This window comes from Mus caroli, unplaced genomic scaffold, assembly GCF_978045245.1.
Source record: "Mus caroli unplaced genomic scaffold, Mus_caroli_1 scaffold_10, whole genome shotgun sequence".
Taxonomy (NCBI): domain Eukaryota; kingdom Metazoa; phylum Chordata; class Mammalia; order Rodentia; family Muridae; genus Mus; species Mus caroli.
In genome coordinates this window covers 20,628,772-20,653,053 of record NW_028227265.1, presented here as the reverse complement: position 1 = coordinate 20,653,053, position 24,282 = coordinate 20,628,772, and the positions used below count along the sequence as shown (strand labels likewise).

General features: G+C 49.3%; 1 protein-coding gene across 4 annotated transcripts in view; it reads left to right on the top strand.

The window, feature by feature from the left end:
* Window positions 1-24,282, top strand: part of Zfhx3 (zinc finger homeobox 3) — a 253,485-nt gene that overhangs the window by 137,980 nt on the left and 91,223 nt on the right. For all 4 annotated transcript variants that reach the window (XM_085843596.1, XM_085843598.1, XM_085843597.1 and 1 more), the window contains one exon: window positions 14,476-14,707. In XM_085843596.1, the coding sequence (XP_085699722.1) occupies window positions 14,476-14,707 (232 nt within the window). The remainder of the gene's footprint in view (window positions 1-14,475; window positions 14,708-24,282) is intronic.

Genomic DNA, 24,282 nt, shown 5'->3' with positions numbered 1-24,282 from the left:
CGGTAGCGGTGCTGGACACGGAAGTGTGGGCAGGAGGAAAAGGCAAAAGTATAACAGTATACAGAGAGAATAATGAAAAGGGCTTCTAGTGGACAGAGAATACTCTCTCTTGTCCTCATGAGCGGTCAGAAGCCTGAAGAAATAGGGAAGAGGGATGTCAGGAGATGAGAGGAGTGGGTATTAAAGCTGTGAGAATGGCCACTCCAAAAAGGAAGGAAGGAAGGAGAAAGAGAGAGAGAGAGAGAGAGAGAGAGAGAGAGAGAGAGAGAGATCCTAGTACTTGGAAGGCGGAGTCAGGAGGATTGCTATGAGTTTTGAGGCCACCCTGGGATACTAAAGCTGGGGCTGGATGCTGGTTCCCCTGGCATTCAGCTATTTTACCTACAGACTCCCTTGGCTCTAACATTTGAAGGTTTCAAGATGGCAGCTCTTGGTTGGCAGAACCTTGCTGACAAGGTCCAGGAAAGGAAGCACGGCCAGGCTTGCGGACACATGACCCCACGTCCCTTTCTGATAGGAACGTCTGCCTGGCTGGTGTGGGTTGCGGCTTCCAGAAGCTATCTTGAGGGTTGCCCGTCTCAGCTACCCTCTTTCTGGCCCTATCTTCCTTTTCATCCTTTCCTCCTCCTCCCCAAACCTTTTTTTTTTTGTTTTTTTTTTTTTGTTTTTCGAGACAGGGTTTCTCTGTGTAGCCCTGGCTATCCTGGAACTCATTTTGTAGACCAGGCTGGCCTCAAACTCAGAGACCCGCCTGCCTCTGCCTCCCGAGTACTGGGATTAAAGGCGTGCACCACCACCGCCCGGCTCCTCCCCAAACTTTACTACCATTTTTGCTCCAGTGAATTTGCATTTCAGTGATGGGTACTGCCTAGGATAGATAGCAGCAGGGTTTGTGGACTCTGCCCCAAAGGATGCCCCGCCCCAGCAGGTTCCCTGGCCCTTTGCTGGCCTAGCCTTACTTCTTGGCCTGTTAGAAGAGCGAATGCATGTCTCTGAGGAGAGGATGTCTGGATTAATGTTGGATTAGATGCTGCAAAGCCTTCCTGTGTATCACCATTTAAAAATAAGTTTCCTGGGTCTGGAGAAATGGCTCAGTGGCTAGGCAGGACTTGCTGCTCTTCCAGAGGACACTGGTTCAGTTCCTAGCACCCCATGTCATGTGGCTCATAAGCACCCGTAACTCCAATTTCAGGGGATTTTAGAACCCTCTTCCGGTCTCCATGGGCATATATATGGTATACAGTTGTATACACACTAAATGTAGAACTTCATTAAAAACAAGTTTAAAAACAGTTTTGCTGGCAAGTCTGTCCTTGGTCTCATTCCACTGAGAACTTGAGAGCAGCATCTTGTGGTAGAAGCTTCGGTCCTGGTTGCTTGGGCATCCCCCAGGTGGGGACTGCTTTGAATGAAGCTGTCTAGCCAGGCAGAAGGCTGGGGACATAGCCGAGAGGGAAAAGACAATATTGGACAGCAATGGACTTTGGAGCACCTGTGGGGAGTATTCCCCTCTTACCCCTCACAGGTCCTAGAATTTGTTAACGGAGGAGGGCAAACCATCCAGCGGTTCTTCAAGGGAGTTGAGAGACTTTGTGGGTCAGACAAGTCCTCAGCCACAGACAGATATGAGGACAGCCAAGTGGGCGAAGCTGATGTCGTCATCTAGGGGTGACACTTCTGCGGAGGAGAAAGGTTGTGGCTCCCATCACTCATGAGAACTGGGGAGCTGAGGCATTAGTTCACTGTGCTCTATAGCATTCGTCCGGTCTCTGAGCAGCATCACGGTGTGCCATTGACCTTATTAACCCTTTCATGTTTGTCACTGATGGATGGATGGATGGATGGATGGATGGATGGATGAAGTACCTTTTTCTTTAAAGGCGTGGCAGGCTCTGCCCACACCTATTTAAGGCTCCCACAGCCTGAGTTGCTGCCCAAGAGGTGTCCATGGAGGCTGCCCTTACTTGCTGACTTCTGTGCCCCCTTCCCACAGTGTGTGTCCAAGTCTCACACCTAGTTTCCCATTAACAACAGAACATGGAAAGAAGAAGAAATGGAAAGCTGGGACATCTGTGACCACTCAGAGGTCCTCGAACTGGGACATTCTGTCTATCTGGAGGGAAAGGAGGGGGATGATGACTGGTGACCTGTATACTAAGAAAATGAGGTCACTAGGTACAGCCATTTAAAGTCCTTATCCCCTGTCATAAAATAGTATGTAAACAAGTAGTAGATATTAGCAAACATTTGTTTTCTCTAGTCCCCAATCTTCTAGCTCAGTAGGCGTGGTGTAGCCAGTGAGGTTCAAAGGCTGGTGCATGGTGGGTCCTGACAGGGATTCCCTCAGCTCTGGGACCCAGAGCCAAAGAGATGGAAATTGCTCAGATGTGATGGGGAAGAGCCGCTGAAAGACAGCGTAGGCATCACTCTGTCTTTTGATTCCTGTGGCATTTTAGCCCATGAAGGAAGTACCTGGCAGGACATCGAAGCGGGAAAAGTCACCAGAACCAGAAAGAGGAGATTGATGAGCGAAGTGGGAACTGCTGTGGGTCTGCTTTCTTGTGACATGCACGTGCAGGACTGATCTTGAGGCGAAGGAAGCGTATTCAGACTCCGTTAGATAGGGCTCAAGCAGCCCGCCAAAGACCAAGCGTCAGAAGGAGTGGGAGAGGGTTTCTCTCATTCACTCGGACCGTCAGCCATCAAGGTTTAAGGGCCTCCCACGGCTCTGAAGCTGTACTAAGGAAGAGGATGAAAGATAGGGCTTAGGCCCAGCTCAAGAGATGCTGTTCACTGCGTGGCAGGGAAGCCGGCCATATTGGTTTCCCAGTGTGATGAGCAGGACACAAAAGCTACTTCTGAAATAATGCAATTCCCAGAGGGAAGGCTGGAGACCTGGGCCTCTGTAAAGTGCGCAGACTTGGCCATTCCAGAGGAATATGTTCTTTTGGTTTTATTTTCTTTTGGTTTGTTGTTTTGAACATCTGTGTACCCCAGACTCCCTTCCAAACACCTTACAAGTTTCAACCAGATGATGAGCCTATTACTTTTTGGAGTTACTACCAATCCCATGATCTTCATTTAATAAGTGGATACTTTGATATACAGTAGTAGATATTCTTTTGGTCTTATTTTTCCCAGAGAGTTTGCATTCCATAGCAGGTAGGTTATGGGCTGGACTGGGTGGTGTCTACTCTGAGCCAAATCCCAGTGCACACATGTGCCCTTTTAGATAGATCTTGGGCGCCGAACTGTTTCTAATGGAGAATCAATTGGCCGCCACTCAAACGTGTGAAGCGTCCTCTGTATTGGAAGCCTGCCTTACCTTTCCTGCCATGATCATCAGACTGCCCTTGCCTATGCGTCACCTGGAAGGTTTGCTGAGACCCATGTCTCCAGGCTTCACCTTCAGAGTTTCTGTTGACCTGGACAGAGCCTACAAACCTCCAAGTCCCAGGTTTCCTAGGAACGTTGATGCTGGGCAGTCTGCAGCTGCTCTTGTAGAGTGTCTGCCGCAAGCCAAACATCCCTGGGCAAAGAAATTGCCAAGTTCTTGGTGGGACACCTCCCCCCACCCTTTAATGGCCAGGAATAAAGGAAGGGCCCAGACTCTTGAGCATATCGTCCTTGTTCGTTATCTTTGTGAGAACTCAGGCTCCTCCAGCAGCCATGGGCCTCCGAGCAGAGGCTTTCGCCACTCGCAACTTCCATGAGGAACAACCATTCTGCAGACCAAAGCTGGATCTCGGCCTCAAGAATGGCAGTTGGATCTCTGTGAGAACATCAGATGTCAGGGTTCAGGCTCGTCTTTCTAGTCTACTGGACAGTACTGAGACCCTTCCGTGGGAGGCCCCTTGTGGCCTTTAAATGCTGCTGAGGTTGTGAGGATTCTAATCTTCAGGGATAGTACAGTCGAGGGAAGCCAGCAGTCTCCCAGAGACTCTCTTCCCCCCACCCCCCAGCCCAGGAGATACTCCTGTCTTTGAGCCCATGCCCAGTGGAGTGACTAATCGATGTCCTCCACTCTGCTGGACAATTAAGAGAAGCAGGAGAAGGAGGGAAAAAGTCTTCAGTTAGACCTAATTTGGCACCATATTGTTTTCTGTTAATCTATTTTGCTTTCTGTCCGTCTGTCCCAAGGGATGGGTGCCTCGCTGCTTGCTGAAGCATGCATAACTAATGTCCTCATTAAGGGCTGATCTGTTTATCAGGACCATGCTAGGAAGCCTGGCTGCCAAACCTAGGCACAAGCTGGGGGCTGTTCCCTCCCTCTGGGCCTTAGCCCCACCTCATTAAGCCGGTCCCGGCTATTGATTGGGAGCCTGTGTTTGGAAGAGTCTTACTTACTCCATGCATTATCTTGACAGGTTGATCAGACCTGATTGAGAACCTCTTAAAGGAACGAACAGCTGTAATGGGAAAGTTGGACTCTGTCATCCGTTAGGATGATTCTGGAAGCAAGAAGAACACGGCTGACATCTTGGAGCAATTGTATTTACAATTAACATGGCTGAAAACGATTGCCTCTATTGATCCCCCCTTCCTGCAATTACAGCCCCATTGTTTACATTCCAGCACTTCAGTTATAAAAAGGAAATTCAATAATTATTGCATTATTTAAAGTTAAAGTGGCACAGAGTTTGCTGGCTGCGCTCGCTGGTTGATTTAACGTTCAGTAAAATCCATGCTGAGCTCTCCATCTTGAGGCCGGCAGTATCGGCTTTTAATGAGACGGGGGGGGGGGGGTGCAGGGGTGGGGGGAGCTCCGTGTGCTGGTTGTTTGTCTGGGTTATCTATTGGGGGGCGGTCCTGAAAGCAGAGTGGAGAAACTAGCATGTCATGGTCCGTGAAAACGGTCCCTCTTGCCATGTGGCCATCTAGCCTGCAGGTGGCCTTGTCTTGGTCTCTTGGCAGGCACTTGGATCTATTCCCTACAAACAGGTTTCTTTTACCTTGTTGCTCCCTGTCCCCCTTCCTGTTCCCCTTCCTGTTCCCTTCGGCCGACCGACCATCAGCAAAAAGTAGTGGACTCTGAGGAGAAAGGATGGGCTGTTAACAGTGGGTGGGAAGATCCCCACCAGATGTGTCAGCAAGTTTCTCTCTGTCCAGTTCCCATTTTCCCCTTTCAAGGGAGAAATTGAATTAAAAAGAAAAAAAAATCACAAACTGCTTATGAGTAAGTTTGTCCCATGGATGTTCCCTATCCCTGCTCTCTGGCTTGCTGGCCGCCCCTGGCCTCTCTCATCATGAAGGTGGTAATGGTGGAGCTCGGGAGGAGGCACCAAGTTTTAGATACCAAATTCACGTTCTCAGCAGCAGCAGCAGCAGCAGCAGCCAGGAAGTGGAAGAGCATGGGAGGGATCTTAAAGATGCTTCTTTTTATTCCCTATTGGTTGAGAGTCACTGTGGGCTTGGTTCCAAAGAGCATCTGTTGGTGGGGTGGGTACCCCTAGCAGGAAGGCAGAGCAGAGGAGGAAACCAGCCACACCCTCCACTTCCCTGCCACCTGTCCTGGTTCCTCCCACAGCCCCAGGGAACTTTAGACTACAGGAGTGACAGGCCAGAGGAAGATAAATAGAGGCAGTTGTGACTTTTATGGAAGTTGTAAAGCAGGCCAGTAGTGGGCAGCTGTGCCCCAGTGACTTTTTCATGGGGGGCGGGGAGGTGAATTCTTGCATGTAGGTCTTGCATGATGTACCCGACAAGCTCTTCGAGACTCCAAACTTCCCTTCAGGAAAACGGCAGAGTACAGAGATTTGAGGCCTTGGAAGTCGGGAGGAAGACTGTGGGATGACTCCCATGTTTTCTCACCTGGGTCTCTTTTTTTCCCCCCACTCTGATGACTGTTGTCCAAGCCATAGCCTCAGCACTGGCATCTGATTATAAATTCTGGCTGAATTAGAGCCATGCCACCCACGTTGGAGAGCCACTGAGTTAAAACATTAGTTGCATCACCAACATCCAGGCCTGTGGTGTGGCACCCACCTGTCAGGTGTGAGGAGGCAGGATCTGGGCTCGCAGTGTGATGATCACAGCGGTGCCAAATGTTCAGACAGCCCTTCGCATTTTCCAGGTTTTTCCACTTAAGGCTTCTCACACGGCTCGATCAATGGCCTCCGTGGAGGCGCGGCACGTGTGAATGCCTCCACTTTACAGATGGAGCCATAGCACCTGTGTGGACTGCCAGGCAGCCTTTCGCCCTGCCTCTGCCATGTGGATTTTCATGGTGTCAGAGAGACAAATAAGCGAGCCCCTCAGAGTGTAGTTAGGAGTGAGGGAAGTGTGCCTCCCAGTCACGCCATCTAAGCAGTGTCCTCTCTGTCCTCACCTGGGATAGCCACAGACTTGATTAAGAACAGGACCCTTGATTTTTCACCAATAGACAAAGGGATGGACGAACATGTGGCAAGGGCCTGGGCTACCTACACCTGCAGCAGGGCATTCTGGGTAAAGCTCTTCCAGTAAACACAGAGCATCTCTTCACTGGGGGGAAAATCCCATGTGTTCAGGCTCTCCCGACCACAGCGTAAACTCTCTGTGTTACAGTTTCTTCACTGTTAACTTTGGCCTCCCCTTTTGGATCCAGGAAGCCGTGAACGTAGGTTGTACTGAGGGAAATGTTAAGTAGTTCCCTTCTTAATCCCAAAGATTAACAGGCTTGAAGAACGCAAACAACAGTAGCCTTAATTGTCAGAAAAGCTAACTGTTTATCAGGTATCGTTAATAAGCATGTTCTGTGCATCTTACTGTTGAGTGCCCCCCCCCAGCTGTGGGATGAGGAGGTTTGGATACTGAGGGGTACAGAGGCCTCCCAGGCTCACAGTGAGGGTCTTCTGCTGGACCGCTATTCAGCCACAGTGTATCTCGGAGCCAGCATTATCAACAGGAGATGAACGAGGAGCAGAACAGTCTTGTGACTCTTATATTTTGTGTGATGACGTATATCTTTGAGGGCTGGGGAGTCATTGCCAAGGAAGGTGACCATCTCAGTGAACCAAGGAGGCCCCAGTTGTCAGGACTTTGTCCTGGTGAAGGTTGGCAGTTCCAGGGCCTGGGGCAGGCCATAGGCATTTCCTGAAGGATGGTCAGTCCATTGTTAGCCTTACTAGGACCCCTCTTTTGAGAATTTTCCTCACAGGGAAAGATGTATATATGGACTTTATGCTAAGGTACCAGGATGCCGCAAGCGTCCATATTTGTATTTTTTTTTCCAGAAATATTCGCTCCCAGGCCGACAGTGAACAGAGGGTTGCAGATTTATATATGCATATTCTTAGGTTTTAGTGTCCAGCAGAAGGTTGCTGAGATTTAGGGACCATGCAGTGTTCACATAGGGGAAAGATTCGGCAGTCAGGCATCTCAGCCTGGATCCTGGAGTTTGGAAATAGAGAAGAAGCACTCTGGTGGCTTGTTCTGGGGCGTGAGGAGTCTGGCCTAGAAACCAGAAAATAGGGCAGAGCCACCCAAACAATTGATCTAGGGGCCATTTTTACTTCCTTTGCTTTTTTTTTTTTTTTTCTCCTTATAAATCATATCTTACGGCGTCTGTGGGGCTCCTACGGTGAAATAGGGCTAAATTAGCATGCGCCAAGGACGAGGGCACCAGTGGATGAAAAGCCAAGATCAAACAGGAAATATGTATATATTTAGGCTAACCTTTCACGCGTCATGCCGAAAATGTGACATTCGGTTTGAGACTTAACCTCAATGATTTAAAAAAAACAAAACAAAAACGCCCTCACCCCTGGACGCATCTCATCCGAAAGGGCTCTTTCTGTAGGCGCTCAATGTGAGAGTCTGGGCCTGGGGTGCCTCTCGTTCCAGAAAGGCCCTTCAGATGGGGGCTGAGCCCAACTGTAGGCTCTTGGAATCCTGTCCCAGGTTCAGGTCCTCTCTGTCTGCGGAACGTGGAGAGACCCGAGGGCAGTCACGTGGCCTCTCTCGGTGTTGGATTCCTTCCGGGACAGGAGTCTGCTGTTCTGGGCCTTACAGCTTCCACTTTCAGTGTTGGAGCATTCTCGAGCTAAGCTGGGCTCCTTGTTTATGTTCCCAGTTACCCCCCCCCCCATCTGATTTTCTAGGGGAGATTTTAATACTGTACCCCGACTTCACCCACGTACCGGAAGCCCTCGGTACGTCATCATTAGTGCTCCGGCCTTCTCGGAGGCTGTTCAGTAAGGGCCCTTCCTCCCTCCCACCCACCCGGGAGTCTCCAGCTTTGTAGATGGAGAACAGTTACAGGCTCCCCCCTCACCTGCTCTCACTGAGGTGCCCTTCAGACCCCAGCAGATGACTAGGAGGAGTGGGGACAGACCACCATGAGGTTTGTTTTCAGTGAGCAAGAGTGGGGTTCCCTGGCGTAGTGGGTTCCCTGGCATAGCGGGTTCCCTCTCGTAGCAGGTTCCCTGCCATAGCGGGTTCCCTGGGATGGATGTCTAGAAGTCTCCGCCGCTCTCGTCAGAGAGCTTTGCCATTTCTTTCCCTTACCCTCAAAATAGTTACATGGTGTGTGCTCTGAAGTGTGGTGAGAGGGTGTTTTGGGGTGTACTGGTAACAACAGGTGTTTCTCCCCAAAGACTCGTCTGTTGTGAAGTGTGTGTGTTTGTGTGTGTGTGTGGCCAAGTGCACGCGCAATGCCCATTTTTACTTTAAGGGGGCAGCCGTGACCAAACCTGATCAATATTTTACATCCCATGCATGAAGAACCAGATGTTAGAAGTTTCCTTTTTCTGACTAGGAGGAGGTAGCTGGGGGTGTGGAGGGGGGCTCTCCAGATTTATAGAAATCAATGTTCTCTGACAGAAGTTGGTTAGTTTTTCCTGGGAAAGAAGTAACAGGAGCATATATTTTTTTTTCTGCCGTGATGAATTATATTCTAACGAGCCCTCTTTGGCTTTCCACCTTCAGCCAGGGGTGAGCTCGTACAACATATTAATGGGTAAGACTCCCACAGCGCGTGCAGCCTGGTCTCCAGTCCTCCCTTCCTTCTTTAAATACTAGCTTGAGATTTGTATGCACAACTACAGGCCAGGTTCCCTCCGTGGGGAGGGAGGGCACTCGTTCTTGACCCGAATCGAGTCATGGAGACCCGTGCAGGAACTTGGGTATTCCCGTGGGAGGAGCACCATGCTCCCTATGACCGGGATGAGTGCTGTAGAGTACAGCGAGCCAGGAATTATTATCAGGTGGAGTCACATGAAGAACCACCTCCTATATGTTCAGCTTGGGATGCCAACTGGCTGGCACGTGCTAGTCCCATCTCCAGTGGCTCCCCATGGTGCCCGCCTGGTCATCCATGGCTGCCCAGTGGTCCTTTAGAGAAGTCAGAGAGAGATCGACCTTTTCTGCTTCCAAGTACGAGTTGCGCCGGGCACTTGCTTCTCTCCTAGAGGAGTCTTCTGTTGTAAGCCACTCTGCCTTTGTGGTGCTTCTAAGCTTAGTCTTTGCACCTTTCATTTATGCAGTGTACCATTCATCTGCCCGCCCTCCCACCCACCACCCATCCATTCATGCGATTTACTATCCATCCACCCACCCACCCACCTTCCCACCCATTCACCCATTCATTGATGGTTTCTACTGGCAATCCATCCGTGCACCCACTCACCTACCCGTTCATTCACGCAGCTTACAGTCTTGTCTGTCCACCCACCCATTCACACGTTCACCTGCTATGGATGGAAACAGAGCCCTGGTCTCTTGTTAGGAGAGTATTCTACTGCTGAGCCACACCTCCGGCTCCTGTAGATAGAGCTCTTTAACAAGTGGGACTTGGAGAAAATCAAGGAGAGCTTTACTGCCTGGCATTCAAGGGTGCAGGGCCCAGAAAGTGTAGATGGTCCTGGGTTTCACTGTTCGCCTTTTTGCAGGGTGACTTTGTATTTTCTAGTTGGACACCTTGCTATCTGTGCTGTTTTCTACAGGGTGCTAAGAGGCACGTGGATTTCAGAGTTTGAGTGTCATAGTCAAGCAGTAGCATTATTAGGACTGAAAGGATCTTGTCCCCTGGCTTCTGGCAGATGCTCTGAATGGGTGCCTTGGCTGCTGTTGCGGCTACCTTGGGATTTCCCTGATGTGGTTGTTTTTCAGTCTTAGGGGTTGTAGATACTTAGACTCAAACCCAAACAGACCCCAGCAAATGGGCTCCACCGCCATCATCCTGTGAGTCTCAAGGGATCCTAACAGTGCACACTCACCACAGATGAAGCTCTCGCTCCGTTCTGTTCAAACCACCCATGCGACCTGACAAGGAAGAGTTGGGGGGAGGGGAGGGAAAGAATTAAACAAGACTCGGGTCCCCTCTGCCCCAATGGGAGAACTCCAGGAGAGAGAAAGAGAGAGAGAGAGAGAGAGAGAGAGAGAGAGAGAGAGAGAGAGAGAGAGAGAGAGAGAGCATCCCTTGGGGAATTCAGGATTTGCGTGGGAGAAAAATTTCCTGCCTGGCGAGGAGAGCAAGAAGCCTGAGAGGAGGTAGCTCTGTTATTGAGTGCACCAGTGGGATTTGTGCCTTGGTGGATTCTTCATATATTACAGTGAATTTAATTAAATACATTGTGATCCCAATTGAGGGTATTCTAATTAGCTGGGTCAGGAACAAATTATTCTCCCTCCTTCTCCAAATGAAAACATCTCTGCTCTTCTGCAGGGAAGGCATGTCCTTGGCTGCCTGACTTGCCCCATGGAGTCCTCTTCAGTCTTAGGCCCCACCCGCCCCTGCCGCCTTGCATCGGGGCAGGTTCCCAGGGTGGGACTCTGGGGGAGAGGCAGTGTCCCCTAGTGAGGAAGACAGAATCTGGGCAGCAGGGCCGAGGGGTGGACACACTCCCGGCTGGGGAGTCACTGGATGGTGTGCGGGGCTCAGACAGGGATCACTCTGCTGCTGCAGGCCCTGGGTCCTTGTTGACTTCAGGTTGGACAAGAAAAGAAATAACAGGAATAAGTACGGGGCTTGTTACATGCAGGTAAGCACCAGCGGCCCCAGGGTGTGGAAGGAAAATGGATCTTTGGAAATCTGAATGCTGGGGGGGAAGATGTGTGCGTGTGCATGCGCATGTGTGTGCATGCGTGTGCATTTGTATGTGTACGTTTGTGTGTGTGTGTGTGTTTGCCCTATTACTATCAGTAGATGGGACTGTGGCTCAGGCCTCCCTGTTTCCTTTTATTCTTTCCTACATGATTTGTGATGGGTGGCCATTTCCTTGTCCAAAATGCTCCGCCAATGGCAGACAAAAGCGAAAACTGAAGGCAGTTTTACGGGTTGCCGCTTACCAACGTAAGCTCCTCAACAGAATGGTTCTGAGTTATCTTCTTACGCAAGAACTCCCAACGTGATGTTTATTTCAGTTCAGGACATATGAGGCCTGAGTACCCCAAAGCCCCTGGGTTTGAGGACAGAAAGACAATTTGACTTCTCAGTTCCAGGTCGACCCTTTAGGTCTTAGCCTCCTTTCTTCTGGCTCAGAGACTCAGAGCCGGCTGGGATGGCACTGTCACCTCTGCGTTATAATACTATCTTTCAAACTCAGTACATGGCTGCAAGGATGTCCTCTTCCCTGGGGAACCGTGGGGGGTTAGGAGTTAAGGCTCTGTGAACCTGGCTAGATTGTCGTGCCAGCAAAATCTCTTGACCAAATGTGACAGTCTGGACCCTGGGTTTTTCTGTTCTTGCTCTGTTTTGTTTTGTTGTTGTTTCCTGTTTGCTTTTAGGCCCTCGGTTTTAATTGAGGCTTTAATAAGCATTATTTTGTTAGTCTTCCGTGACCCAGGCAGAATAGTAGTTTCTATGGTCTCTGCTTCCAGTCCCAGGTCACACCCTTACTCCCAGGAAGATCCCACTGGGAAGTTTAGTTTTTTTTCAAGAAGCTTCCTTCAGAGAATAGCTGCTTCAGACCCTCCTCCTCTTTGAGGTGTGCGCCCCCCCCCCCCAAAAAAAAAAGATTGTCTTGTTTCGAACCCTTTCTCTGTCTTCTGCTAAGTCTTGTCTCAGAGGAGAGACACTGAAGATAAACAATGGGGAAGAAAAAAGCACAGAGCAATTTATCTCCAGAAGGTTCTTATTTTTGGTTGCATTTCCCATGAAGCTCTTTCTGCCTCCTGGCTGTGGAGTAGCTCTGGAGAATCCCTTACTTGCAGGGGCTCTCATGGTCCCACCCCCACACCCCCAATCGGCACAGGTTTTTTGTTTTTGTTTTTGTTTGTATTGTTTTTGTTTTGTTTTTTTCCTAGTAAACTTGCTGCAGTACCTTGTTGGTACACCCCAATTTCTCCATCTGAGCATGTGCGAACTTTTGGGATTTCCCCCACTCTCCCGGCAGACGTAAGATGTGAGCCTGTGAGCACAGGAGCCCCCAGGGCAGTGTCATCAGATAGGATGCACTGGTACAGCCACTCTGTTACACTCAGTGTCAGGAAGTACACAGTGTTCTGAGCATTCTGGCTCTGCCATGCTTTGCCTCACTAGTTGGACAATGGGAGTATCCCTCCCCTTCCCCACGGGATCAGAAACCGCCATCAAGGCGTGGACATTGCCCAGGCCCCTTGGGATTAGGAAGGAGACTTTTGTCACAAGGCCGTCCGGAGGCTTTTGCTTGTCCAGGCCCTGGTGACCAGATTTGAAATCGAGGAGGAGGAGGAGGAGCAAGAGGGATGGTCCATCAATCACACAAAGCACGTGAGGCCTTTACGCCATCTGTACTTCTTCTCTGATGCTGGCTGTGTGGTGTAGGAGAGGCAAGAGGAGTTCTAGCTCTTTCTCTGCCTATAGCTGGGTTACTTGAGGTCAGCCACTTAAGCTTTGTGGACTGTGTGCCTGCTTCAATGTACACTGAATGGGTAAACTCCCTCTTCCTATCAACATAGTCTGAAGTAAGGCATGCCCTTTCTACACTAGGAACAAATCAGTCCCCTGTTACTCGCTGCCTGGGGTCTCCCATTTCCTCCCAGGAGGTCCAAGAACATGGCGGATTCTTCTCTTGGACGCCTTTCAGTCTCCCAGACGCAGCGGGATGGCTTCTGTGGACTGGTTCTGTGACGCCCGCTCTTCTTGCACGCCTGCTTCCACCCACCTGTGCTCTGCTTCCTCTTGGCTCCTGGGCTTGCACGCTCTGGAGTCAGTGTTGTATCTGCCAAACAAAATAGGAACATAATTAGGACCAGTGGTACTGACCAGTGATGAACCGTGTGACCTTTCCATATTGCACTTCTGGCTTTGTTTAGTTTTGAGGCATGAGCTCACTATGTAGACCAGGCCAGCTCTGAGCTTCTGATCTTCCTGCTTCTCAGCCACCAGATGTTAGGACTATATATAGGTATGCACCATCATGCCCAGCTAAGCTAATTTTAATTTTTACCCCCCTTTCCTCCTAGATAGTCTTATATAGCCTATTTTGCCGCAAACTCCTATGTAACCAACAGTGACCTTGAACTTCCGACCCCGCTACCCGCACTCCTGAGTGCTAGGATCACAGCTGAACACCACTACTCCCTAAATTCACAGCTTCATATACGCTAGACAAGCACCTACCAACTGAGCCACACTGTTAGCTCTGTCACTTGAAATACTGAAAAAATTATTGAGCTGTTTTTATTATGAAATTGGCCAGATGTGTACTTTGATTATACATGACCAACTCAGGGTACTTTACAGGTGGGTAGACAATGAGCTGCTACCAAAGCAGGGATTGGGGGTAGGGGGCATGTTGTCTATGAAGGTCAGACGGCAATTTTTTCTTAGTCTTTTGTGGGTCATAAGTCTGTGTCACTCTGATGCCTCTGAAAGGTCTAGAAATTGTATGTCTGTCAGCAGACCTAGCAGTGTTCTAATAAAACTTTATTGATGAAAACAGGCAGTGGCTCAGGTTTAGTCTCAGGCCACAGTTTGCCCACCTCCACTCTGGGATATGAAAGGGTGGGCCTACTGTTAACAGGCACCATGGACAAAGCTACCTGGAATGGGCCATGTGGAAAGGACAGGTATATACATGCATACACACACACACACATACACACACACACACACACATATATATATATATGTAAACACATACATACTTTATATATATATATACACACATATCCATATATACATACGTATACATATATACACACATATATACATATATACACATACACATATATACACACATATAAATATATACATATACACACATACACATATACACTATATATTTTATATATATATATATATATATATATATATATATATATATATACACACACACATATACACACATATATCAATCAGCATGCTATTTAACCCTATAAGTACTTCCGGAGAAGAAAACACTGGAGAAGAAGAAGATACCTCATATAAGGAGCCTCACCAATAGCTATCATGTCCCATGTTCCCTAGTTGACACACACCTCCCTGTGGCCCATGCAGTCCAGGTTTGGCTTGTGCCATGGTGTGTCTTGAAAGCCTGACCAAGGCCGTGTCACTGTCCTCTGTCCCTGCAGCACCTGCAGCAGCATGAGAGTGGCGTGGAGGGCGAGAGCTGCTACTACCACTGTGTCCTGTGCAACTACTCCACCAAGGCCAAGCTCAACCTCATCCAGCACGTGCGCTCCATGAAGCACCAGCGCAGCGAGAGCCTGCGCAAGCTGCAGCGGCTGCAGAAGGGCCTCCCAGAGGAGGACGAGGACCTGGGCCAGATCTTCACCATCCGCAGGTGCCCCTCCACTGACCCAGGTGAGACCCGTCTCGAGCGAACACGGGGTGGGGGCCTTGGGGGGCTTTGCTGGGAAGGAGCCTCCTGAAGGCTTCCGCTGTGGGCATGCGCAGCTCATCAATGTGGCTGCTGTTCCTTCTGTCTGTCTCTGGCCCCTCCTGGATGAAAGGATTTTGGATTGGTGTCCTTTTAAGAACCACTTTTTGCTAGGCATGTGTGCGTTCAACTCTGAAAGCAGGCCCATGGCAGGTCTTCCCCCCCCCCCCACCCCCAGTCCCCACGTTTCTCCAGCATACACTCTGGGTTCCATTGCTGCTGCAAAGTGCCGCAGTAGATACTACTTGGAGTGAGCCTTGCCTGAGTACTAGGAGTGGTTTGTGGCCCCAAAGCTGGGGCTTCAGAACTGAATTCCAGGGAACATCAAAGCTAACACCACAGGGCCCTTAGTTGTATTTGAAAGGGACTCATTGCCCTTCTGGTTCAGGCTTCCGGGCTTGCCACTACTTATGGATTGTGACCCCTGCGTTGTGTGCTGTTTCTTGCCTTTCTACCTTCTCATCTATAGAGACAACTTTCTCTCTCTCTGTCTGCCATTCCTAGGAACCCTCATTCCCAATAGGACTTCATTTGGTAGGATTCACTCCTCTTTAAAAAGACAGATATTTTTTAACCTTTCTATCCTGTCCCTTAACTTGTCAATACAAGTTAGTCACTTGTTTCTCTCAGAACAATTAAGCGAGACAGGCCTGGTAGTACAGGATTGTAGTCCTGGCAGAGCAGAGACTTGATGAGTTCTAGGCCAGTCTGGGCTACACAACAAGACCTCGTCTCAGAAGCAGAAAGGAAACCCCGCCAAGTTAGGCCGTCCGCATCCCTGCTTTCTAAGGAAATCCTCATGGTTTTTGAAAGAAAAAAAAAAAAAAGTCTTTGCAGCCTATCACATTCTGTCACCTCTGTCTCACTAGGAGCCAATGAAAGAGTTGTGCTCCCTGCAGCACCCCCAGTGAGGTCTCGCCCTTCACTCCCAGGTTCTTTTTCTAGGAGAGAGGAGGAGAATGCTTCTCCTGATGGTTATTGATGCATGTCCATGGTTCTTGGTCCTCGGGTGCTCGGGATGCCAGTGGGTATGGGACCCTGGTCCTTGGTCCCTGTCTCCTGGAAGCTTTACCCTGCTGGTATGGCCACACATGACCCAAGATGTCCCTGGATGTCCCAGCGGTCCCACCTCTTGGGACTCGCTTTTTTTTTTTTTTTTTTTTTTTTTTTGTCATGCCCTTTCTATGATGACATGATCACACGTGAGCTTTCCGGCAGTAACTCACCCTTTGCCTCCTGCAGTCACTCCTCAGCCGATTGCCTCCGTGGAGTGTTCATTGTGAACTGTCAGATCAAGCACGCGTTTGGATAGTTTTCAGTGGTGAAAAATTATATAAACCTTAGGGGGGAGAAGTGGCCCCACCCAACCCCTTCTCCTGGTTGGGACCACCGGTGGCTCAACCTTGTAGTTGTTTCCCTATTTGACCTATCTCTTCCCCTGCGTGCTTCTCTGTAAACCCTCCCATTCTGTACTGTTCATAACCACCTGCATACATGCATGCGCACGCACATACAGGACCCCCCCCCACCCACCTGCCCCCCCCCCCACACAAAGCAAGTACCCTTCAGCTCCCAACACATAGATGTTGGATCCACTTCTGTCCCATGTGCACTCACTCACATGTTACCAGTGTACCACACAACATATCCCTTAGCACGCGCACTATATTCACATATACCACCCCCATGCATGTGCCCCGGGCTCTCTCCCACATATCTCCCCACAGTCCCCTAGGTGTGCTTACCTTGCCACAGCTATCGTCACCCTTGGTGCACACACATGCCAACGGGCACTGCGCCTCCCCCCAGCTCCTGTAGCCTTTTTCCTGTGTGTACCCTTATCCCCCTGCAGACCCCCCTTCCCTCCCCTCCCCTTCCCTTCCCATCTCCTATTAGGATGAAATAATAATTGGGGGTGATATTAATATTCAGTATTTTCATTATGATAACTCTATAAATATTAATCACAGTAGAGCCTTGTAGAGTTTCATAATTTCATTTACCTTCTTGTACAACTTTTTGTTTCCCCTGCTTTCCTGGGTACTCATGATTAATTCATGGCTTACCTAACACAGCCAGAGCAGACATTGCCTAATCTCCGGGTGCTCCGTGCTCCCGTTTTCCTGTCAGCTTAGAGGCATCTTACTAAGCCCCTCCAAAGCCCCCTGAGTTCACCGGCTCTTGCCAGGGTCATCCTGTGCCTCCTTGTCTGCCTTCTCTTTCCAAACACAGCTGCTATCCTGGTGTGACAGGGCACAAGCGCGCGCTCACAGGCCCCCAGGTCAGGATTTTTTTTTTTCTCCCACTGGGATAGTCAAGGTCTCCTGTCTCTGTGAAAAGCATCTTCTCCCACGATGGGAAGTTGGAGGGCTGTGTTGTTGGCAGGGGCCAGGATAGTAATGGCTGTCCCTCGCAGGCCTGGGAAGTATTGTCTCTTGCGGTGTGTTTCCAGGTAGATGCAGTCCTGGTTGGAGTTTTAACTCTTGTTACCTGCAAGATTCCCGCTCATGTCTGACCCCATCCCACTGAGGGTGTGTGCTCTGAGGAGCCACAGTGAGAATGGGCACTTGTGGACACTCCTGTCCCGAAAGCCTGAGGTCTGTGTGTCCCCTGGCTGTGGGATCTCTAGTCCCACCAGAGTCATTTAGCCTTTGTGTGGTCCTACTCTGTCCCTTCCTCACCATTACTCTTGTGTAGTCATTCCACAAGGTTCTCTTCATTCTACCAATATCTGCCTCAAGGTCCCTCTCCCTAAGTTCTTTAGTGTCCCAAACTAAATAAATAGCATACAGCTGCTATCTCACTCAGGTCTGTGGAATGGAGCAGACCCCTCCCCCTCCCCACCCCATTCCCCTTTCTAGTGTGAGACGCCACTTGTGCCGTCTGCGGAACGGCTTTCTTACATGCTACCTTCTGCATTTCCTTTACTTTATTGTGTGTTAGCCTCCCCGACACCCCAAGTATCTGAGCAACTTGAATCAGGTTGATAGACTTCCTTTTCCAAGTTTCCAAATCCTTCGGCATTGCCTTTGGCCCCCCCAGTCATCGTCTGTAGCTGCTCCGACAGCTCCCTCCCTGCCCTGCTTCCGCCCACACACATGTCCAGGGAGGTGCATCCTCCGCTGATGACAACGGCAGCAGAGGATTTAGTAACACGCTGACATGAACAGGAACCCGGTTCTGGTTTAGAAGCCCCCGTAGGAGAAACACATCTTGAAACATAGCCTCCCTCTTCCCGGGGGATTTGCTCTTAAAACTTGAAAGGACATCTTTAAGGAAAGGGACATTCGGGGCTCAGTCGAACGGAGATATTTAAGATTGTCAGCTTCAAATTTGTAAACACAGACCTTGTCGGCACTTCTTGTTCTGTCCTCGTTAAGAGAAAGATCCGGACATGACCCTCAAGCAAGAAGTGTTGTTCACATGCCACAAGAAACACTAGGAAGCCCGTGAGCCCCTTCCAGGTCCCTGCTGACCCTGACTCCCAAACCAGATGGTCATTAGTTGGTCCAGCTGCCTGGAGGGTGTGGCACCAACATCCTGTGATCTGGTTCAACTCTGTCATTCTGTCTCCTTACTTCTCTAACTATAGTCAGTGTCCCACAGAGCCACATGCACAAGCCTTGTAGCAGTCCCTATTTGCTTTGTAAGCCCTCCAGGCTCTCCCAGGTGCCTTCAACAATGGTCAGGAGTCTGCCTTGCTGGGAAGGGCTGCTGGAATGAACTCACGAGGGGCTTCCTCCAGGGAGATGACACTTCTTCCAAGTGTGTATGTTGTGCAGCTCACCCATCTGCTGCTGCTCAGAACCTCTTGGTTTGAGAAAGGAGCAGACATGTAGGCATGCATGAAGGTGCTTCTTCGTCCTTTAGAACTTTCTGGTAACAGTTGACATTGACGCCTGCTGTGACGGGTCCACAGTCTACAAGTGCTCTCAGGGTGAGACTTCAATCATGCAGGCCCTGCCACAGGGTGTAGGTTGGTGGGCCACCATTTCTCAAGTGGTCCTGCTTCTCTTCAGTGCCTTAACCTTAGGTCAACAAGCAGGCCAAGCCCTGTGGGGCTTTTTAGTCAGTTAGTTGTATTTCTGAGGCAATGTCTCTTCTATGAAGCCCTGACGGCCCTAGAATTCACTATATAGACAAGGCTGGCCTTGAACTTGCAGAAGTCCTCCTGCCTCTGCTTCTCGAGTGCTGGGATTATAGGTAGGCACCAACATGCACAGCAATGGAGTCTATAGTAACCCAGGCTGGCAGTTATCTTGCTGGGTTGCCAAGGCGGGTCTTGAACACATAATCTTCCTCCCATTCACCTCTGAGTTCTAGGAATACACCCAGCTCCAAGTCCTGTGTTTTATATATATAGTCTTCTTTCTAACCTCACTTCAAAGAGAAAACACAAGTACCTTGTATTCAGGTGTGTGCATGCACACACACACATGCACACGCACACACATACGCTACATACCCCACATACCCACATGCATCAAGTGTACACACACGTACACACATATTAGAACACTCACCTGGAATTTAATCTCTAGCACTATAACCTACTTGGTATGGCCATTTCCCCATTCCCTTATAAATTTCTCCCTGGAGTTGAGTGGTTTTTGTCTTGTCTTGTTTTTTTCTTTTAATCAACTGGTCTCTTGGCTTGGCTTGGCCTGGCCTTTTTATTTCTCTCCTATCTGCAAGCAGGAACAGGCAGGGAAGCTTTCTCAATGAGTGACATAACTGTCTGCTTTGTCTTGGTTGACCTAGACAACCAAGCTCTAGAAGGATCGGAAAGCTCATGTAGATGTGTCACTTGTAGGACTCAGTTCCTGCTTTGCTTGTTTAAAAGACATTTCTGGCTTCTGCCTGGGAGAAGCTGCAGGTAATTTACTTTATCAGTGTCCTAAGCTTAGAGAATATAAGAGGCCCTTTGTGTTTCTGCTTGGCCTTCTTTTCTTCCTCCTCCTCCTCTTCCTCCTCCTCCTCTTCCTCCTCCTCTCCTACCTCCTCTTCCTGCCCCTCTCCTCCTAGCTTTTCTTACCTCCTTCTCTCCTTAGCTACTTTTTCTTTCACATAGAAGGAGAGCCCCAGGATTTGTGCACTTGTAATTTAATCAAATTGTCCTCCATTGAAGGGAGACTCCTGTACCATTTGTTGAGTTGGGGAGGACACAGCTGAAGTCTTTCAGGGCAGTGTCTTTCGGGGATCGGGTAAGTGAGTGCAGCTTGCTAGGTGATGAGGTGTTTGGGGTGATGCTCTTGACTGAAGCACTTGAGGGCTTCTTTGTGACTCTTCTCTTTAAGCCAAGTTTCAGTGAGTGCACTTGGACTCACTCGGCTCCAGCAAATGAAGAGACACTGCATCCAGCCTTCTCATTTGGCTCGGTTTTCAAAATCGGCAGGAGGCCACCCTCTACCCACCAAGCGCATCCTTTTTACTTTTACAAAAATAACTAAATTATATGCAATTTCAGTATGATTTTTCTCACAGCACTAAAGTATGCTGCAGCAGGCTCCTCACACTGGAAGCCCTGCTTTTGTATAGATTCCGCTTTTTCTCTTCCTTTTTTTCCTGGGTCTTTGTTGACAGGGTTTGGGAAAGCCTGGGAAAGCTGAAGCATGCCTAAGTCAAAAAGTTAAATGTAGAGGGGCAAACAAAATCGGGGTTGCTGCATGTCTGGGTGTTGGCAGAATGGCACTAGCAGGACTTCTATTTTAAGTGCAATCTATGCAGACAAAGATTGTAAACTCTGAGACATATTTTAGAAAACCTCTTTGCAGAGGGACAGACAGCACTGTGCATCAACAGAAGCAGAGAATTCAGAACAGACCCAGGTTTACAGAATCAAATCGCTGTTCCCAGAGAAACGCTTTTCCTTGCGCCTTTCCAAATAGCCACATTTAGGCAGCGTTTTATTACTCTGTGCCACTGGCAGTTTCTCGGGAGGGATCTGTTTATGTGGCATCAAACAATACGAGGCCCAAGGCAAGAGCTCAAACTGGCGACGTCCATTCATTGGGATTCTCAGCCACGTCCCCATCAGATTCTGTTGCTTTCTGCACCCTCCTCTGTGGAGGCCAGGAGTAGGTCTCCCGGTGTACGTGGCCTTGTTTTTATGTTGGAACAGAGTTCTTGATTTGCCTTAATTAGTCCTCTAACAATCTACAAAGGTCAGTGCCAATTGCCTGCTCATTTACATTTGTAATTGTGATGGCTTCTGATTACATATTCCTTCTGTCAGTCCTTCCTCTGAGTGTGCGCTGGAGTCCCCAGCCCCCACCCTCGCCCACGCACCCATGGAGGCCCATGCACACTCACATGCATCCCAGCTCCATGAAAACCGACGCTCGGACTCCTCACATGAGAGCTTCCTGTAGTGGTGGCCCCTGGGTGTCGGTGTGTGGTGGAAAGGCACCTTGGAGAGGCTCTTGCCTGTAAGTTGAGGATATAATGAAGCCAGAGTCAGGGAAATTACGTCAATACCAGGCCAGAACTCTGAGAGCCATTATCCAGGAACCTTCTTGATCTAGGTAATTAGGGGCAATTAAACTTTTCTGCTGGCTCTCTGAAAAATATGCTAATAATCTGATCTGTTAGAAAGTGGGCTTGGGCAAGGGGGCTGCTTCATGCTGCCACATAGTCCTGGCCTGGAAGGGTTCTTCTGGAGAGCGTGTGACATCACCAGGATTGTCACCTGGGTAGCAGTTCCAGGGTCTGCAGCTTCCTGATGCACCTAACCTGTGCTCCTACACCGGGGCCCCTCCCCTCCCCTCCCCTCCCTCCGTAGAACTTGTCTTGACCCTTGGTAGTCTTGGGTTACAAAAGTTCTCAGCCATTCATCTCTTCTTATTCTGTAACCTTATTTTGTTTTCCTTTTAATTTTTTTTTTTTAATTTTATTTCCTTACTTGATTTTTTTCAAGGGTTGATTGGTCTTTTTGTATTAGTTCATAAAGGCCACTAGATGACAGCTTAGCCTGTCCCTGGCTGTATCTCCATCATACCTTCCTCTTGAGGGATATACTGTTTGCTCTTGTGGCCACCAGTTGGCCCTCTCTGAGAGCCACAACACTGTGGCTTTTCTCTACTAGGACAGTGATACCAAGCGACCTTGAGAAGAAGAGAAGAGGAACCGGGGCTTGGGCATCCCTCCCCCCCCCCCCCCCCAGGGGTGGTTACTCGAGTTAGGTGAGGCTCAGTGGAGTGTGTGCTGATGTCGAAGAGTGAGCATTGAAGACTGATGTTGATGCACCCAAGCTTCCTAAAGCTTCCTGGTAGATGACCATAGCTCAGAGACACAGGCACCCACAGTGAACCCCAGGGTTGGTTTGTACTAAGCATTATTATAGTGAAACTTTATCTTTCATGGACGAGGGCTGTCTAAGGAACTTGAAAATTTGAAACTTGTTCCTGAGACAGACACGGAGAGCTAGCCATTAGAAGAAGTGCTTTTGCTCGGTTGAGGGTTGGGGGACTCCGGTCTTTGGATTTCAATGGAAGGGGGAGGGATCTTATAATGGCAGCACCTGCAACAGAACGCAGGCGCTCTCTTGAACTGCCCTAGTCCATGTGCAGGCTCCTCCTGTGCTGACCCCCATCTCAGCCTTTGCCCTTAACACCTCCTTTGTTGCTCCAGTGATTTTTTTTTTTTTTTTTTTGAAGAGAAATAAGAATCATCCTTGTGTTGCCTTGGGAGAGGTCCAGGGTGTCCATTTCCAGGGCTACTTTACATATGGTGCTTGCTCCCAGCTTTGGCAGGAGGTCTGTGGAGAAGTAGAGCACAGGTCTCTGCCCAGTGAAATAGCTCAAAGACTTTCCCTCTATGTGCAGATGTTAAGGAATCCCTTCAAACTGTGACCCAATTATAAGGATTACAGTCCAAATGTTCCCTCCCCCCACCGCCAACCCCCGTCCCCCAAACATAGACAGGCACTGGGAAATTCTGTGGACCTGAAATGAGTGTAAGCACTGCCTCTATTTCTGTGTCTGCTGCTCTCTCAGGTCCCGGGAGAGCCACCAGAGAGACTCTTTGGGTCCTCAGTTAACACTCAAGTTTAAATAGCAACATTTAACTTTCTGTGTTTGAGCCGCCCAGTTGCCAGCGTTTCATGGTGGTGCATGGATCCCTGCTGCTTCAGTACCAAGTTAGAAAATAATCTGGGATGCTGGGCCAGAGAGCACCCGGTCCCTTGTCGGGCACTCTCAGGCTTGCAGCAGAACCAGCTGAGGTATGTGTGGGGTGCATTCACCATGATTTTGTTTGGCTTGCGTCTTGGATGGATAGTCACCACTGGCTGTGCTGTCCGCCAGGCCGAGTGGATTCTGTGATTTTTCTTTCTTCTAATGGTAGAGAACACATCTCTAGAAAGGTATTTAGTTTTGGTTCCCCCACCCCCACCCCCAATCTCACATCTCTTCCCATCAGCAGTTTTGAGAGATTTTGAAAGGACGCTGTAAGGACAAGTTGTCTTAGGGGAGATGTTTGAGGGCTTTTTATAGTTTCATATCTCTGGACTATCTTGAGACCTTTTGTGTATATTCTAATAAAAGGAGCTATTTATTGCATTTTTAGAAAAGACGTTTGACCTCTGTGCTAATTAAAACATTAAAAACTGGACAGCATTCTGTTTTCTCAGAATGGGCTTGTCTGATGTTGTAGTCCCCAGTTTTAGCCTAAATTGTTAAACAGTTTGGTCCCTCTCAGGGTCATTTCCTTGGCTTGCATATGATGGCAGCCAGCTCTCATGTTCTCTTAATTTGTTCTCACCTGCTCTTTTTCCCTGTGTGAGCATTCCTCATAACTAACTGTAAGGGTCTTTTCTCTCCCCTCCTCTTTTTCTTTTGAAGATTTATTTGTTTTTATTTTATGTCTGTATGAGTGCCTGGGTGTGTGTATGTATACCACCTGTGTGCGAGTGCTTGCACATGCGCATGGATCCCACATGCATGCCTGCGGCCAACAGACACCTGAATAGGACACCAGACCCCCCAGAACTAGAGATAACTGATGCGGGTGAGGGGAACCAAACTCAGGTCTTCCAGAAGGATATTGCACGTTCTTAAACTCCGAGCCATCTCCCCTGCACTTTAACCCTCTTCACAAAAGGATAAATTGAGTGAGGGTCCATCCTGAAGGCCTCACTAACGTCCCCCCTCTATCAGTGAAAGCAGGGTTTGAGGTTCTGGTGGTTAGGACCTGAGCGTGGGCGTGTGGGAAGAACACAGTTCAGTCTGTGACGTTGGGCTCTGTGATAAGCTGCCACCACTTTCCCCAGCTTTTCTGTTGCCTCTCTGGGTGTGGCGAGAGCGGAGAGCACAAAGATGGCTGCAGAGGCTAAGAGAGGATGCCAGGGACCCTGCCCATGGCCCCCGCAGCGCTAGGGGGGCCCTACCAGGCCTGCTCAAGTTTTCCACTGTCAGCACACTCTCTTCAATATTTGTCCCTGGCATCAGAGCAGCAGAGAGACTTACAGGGAACAGTAGGTCAGACCGCGGTTCTCCGAGTG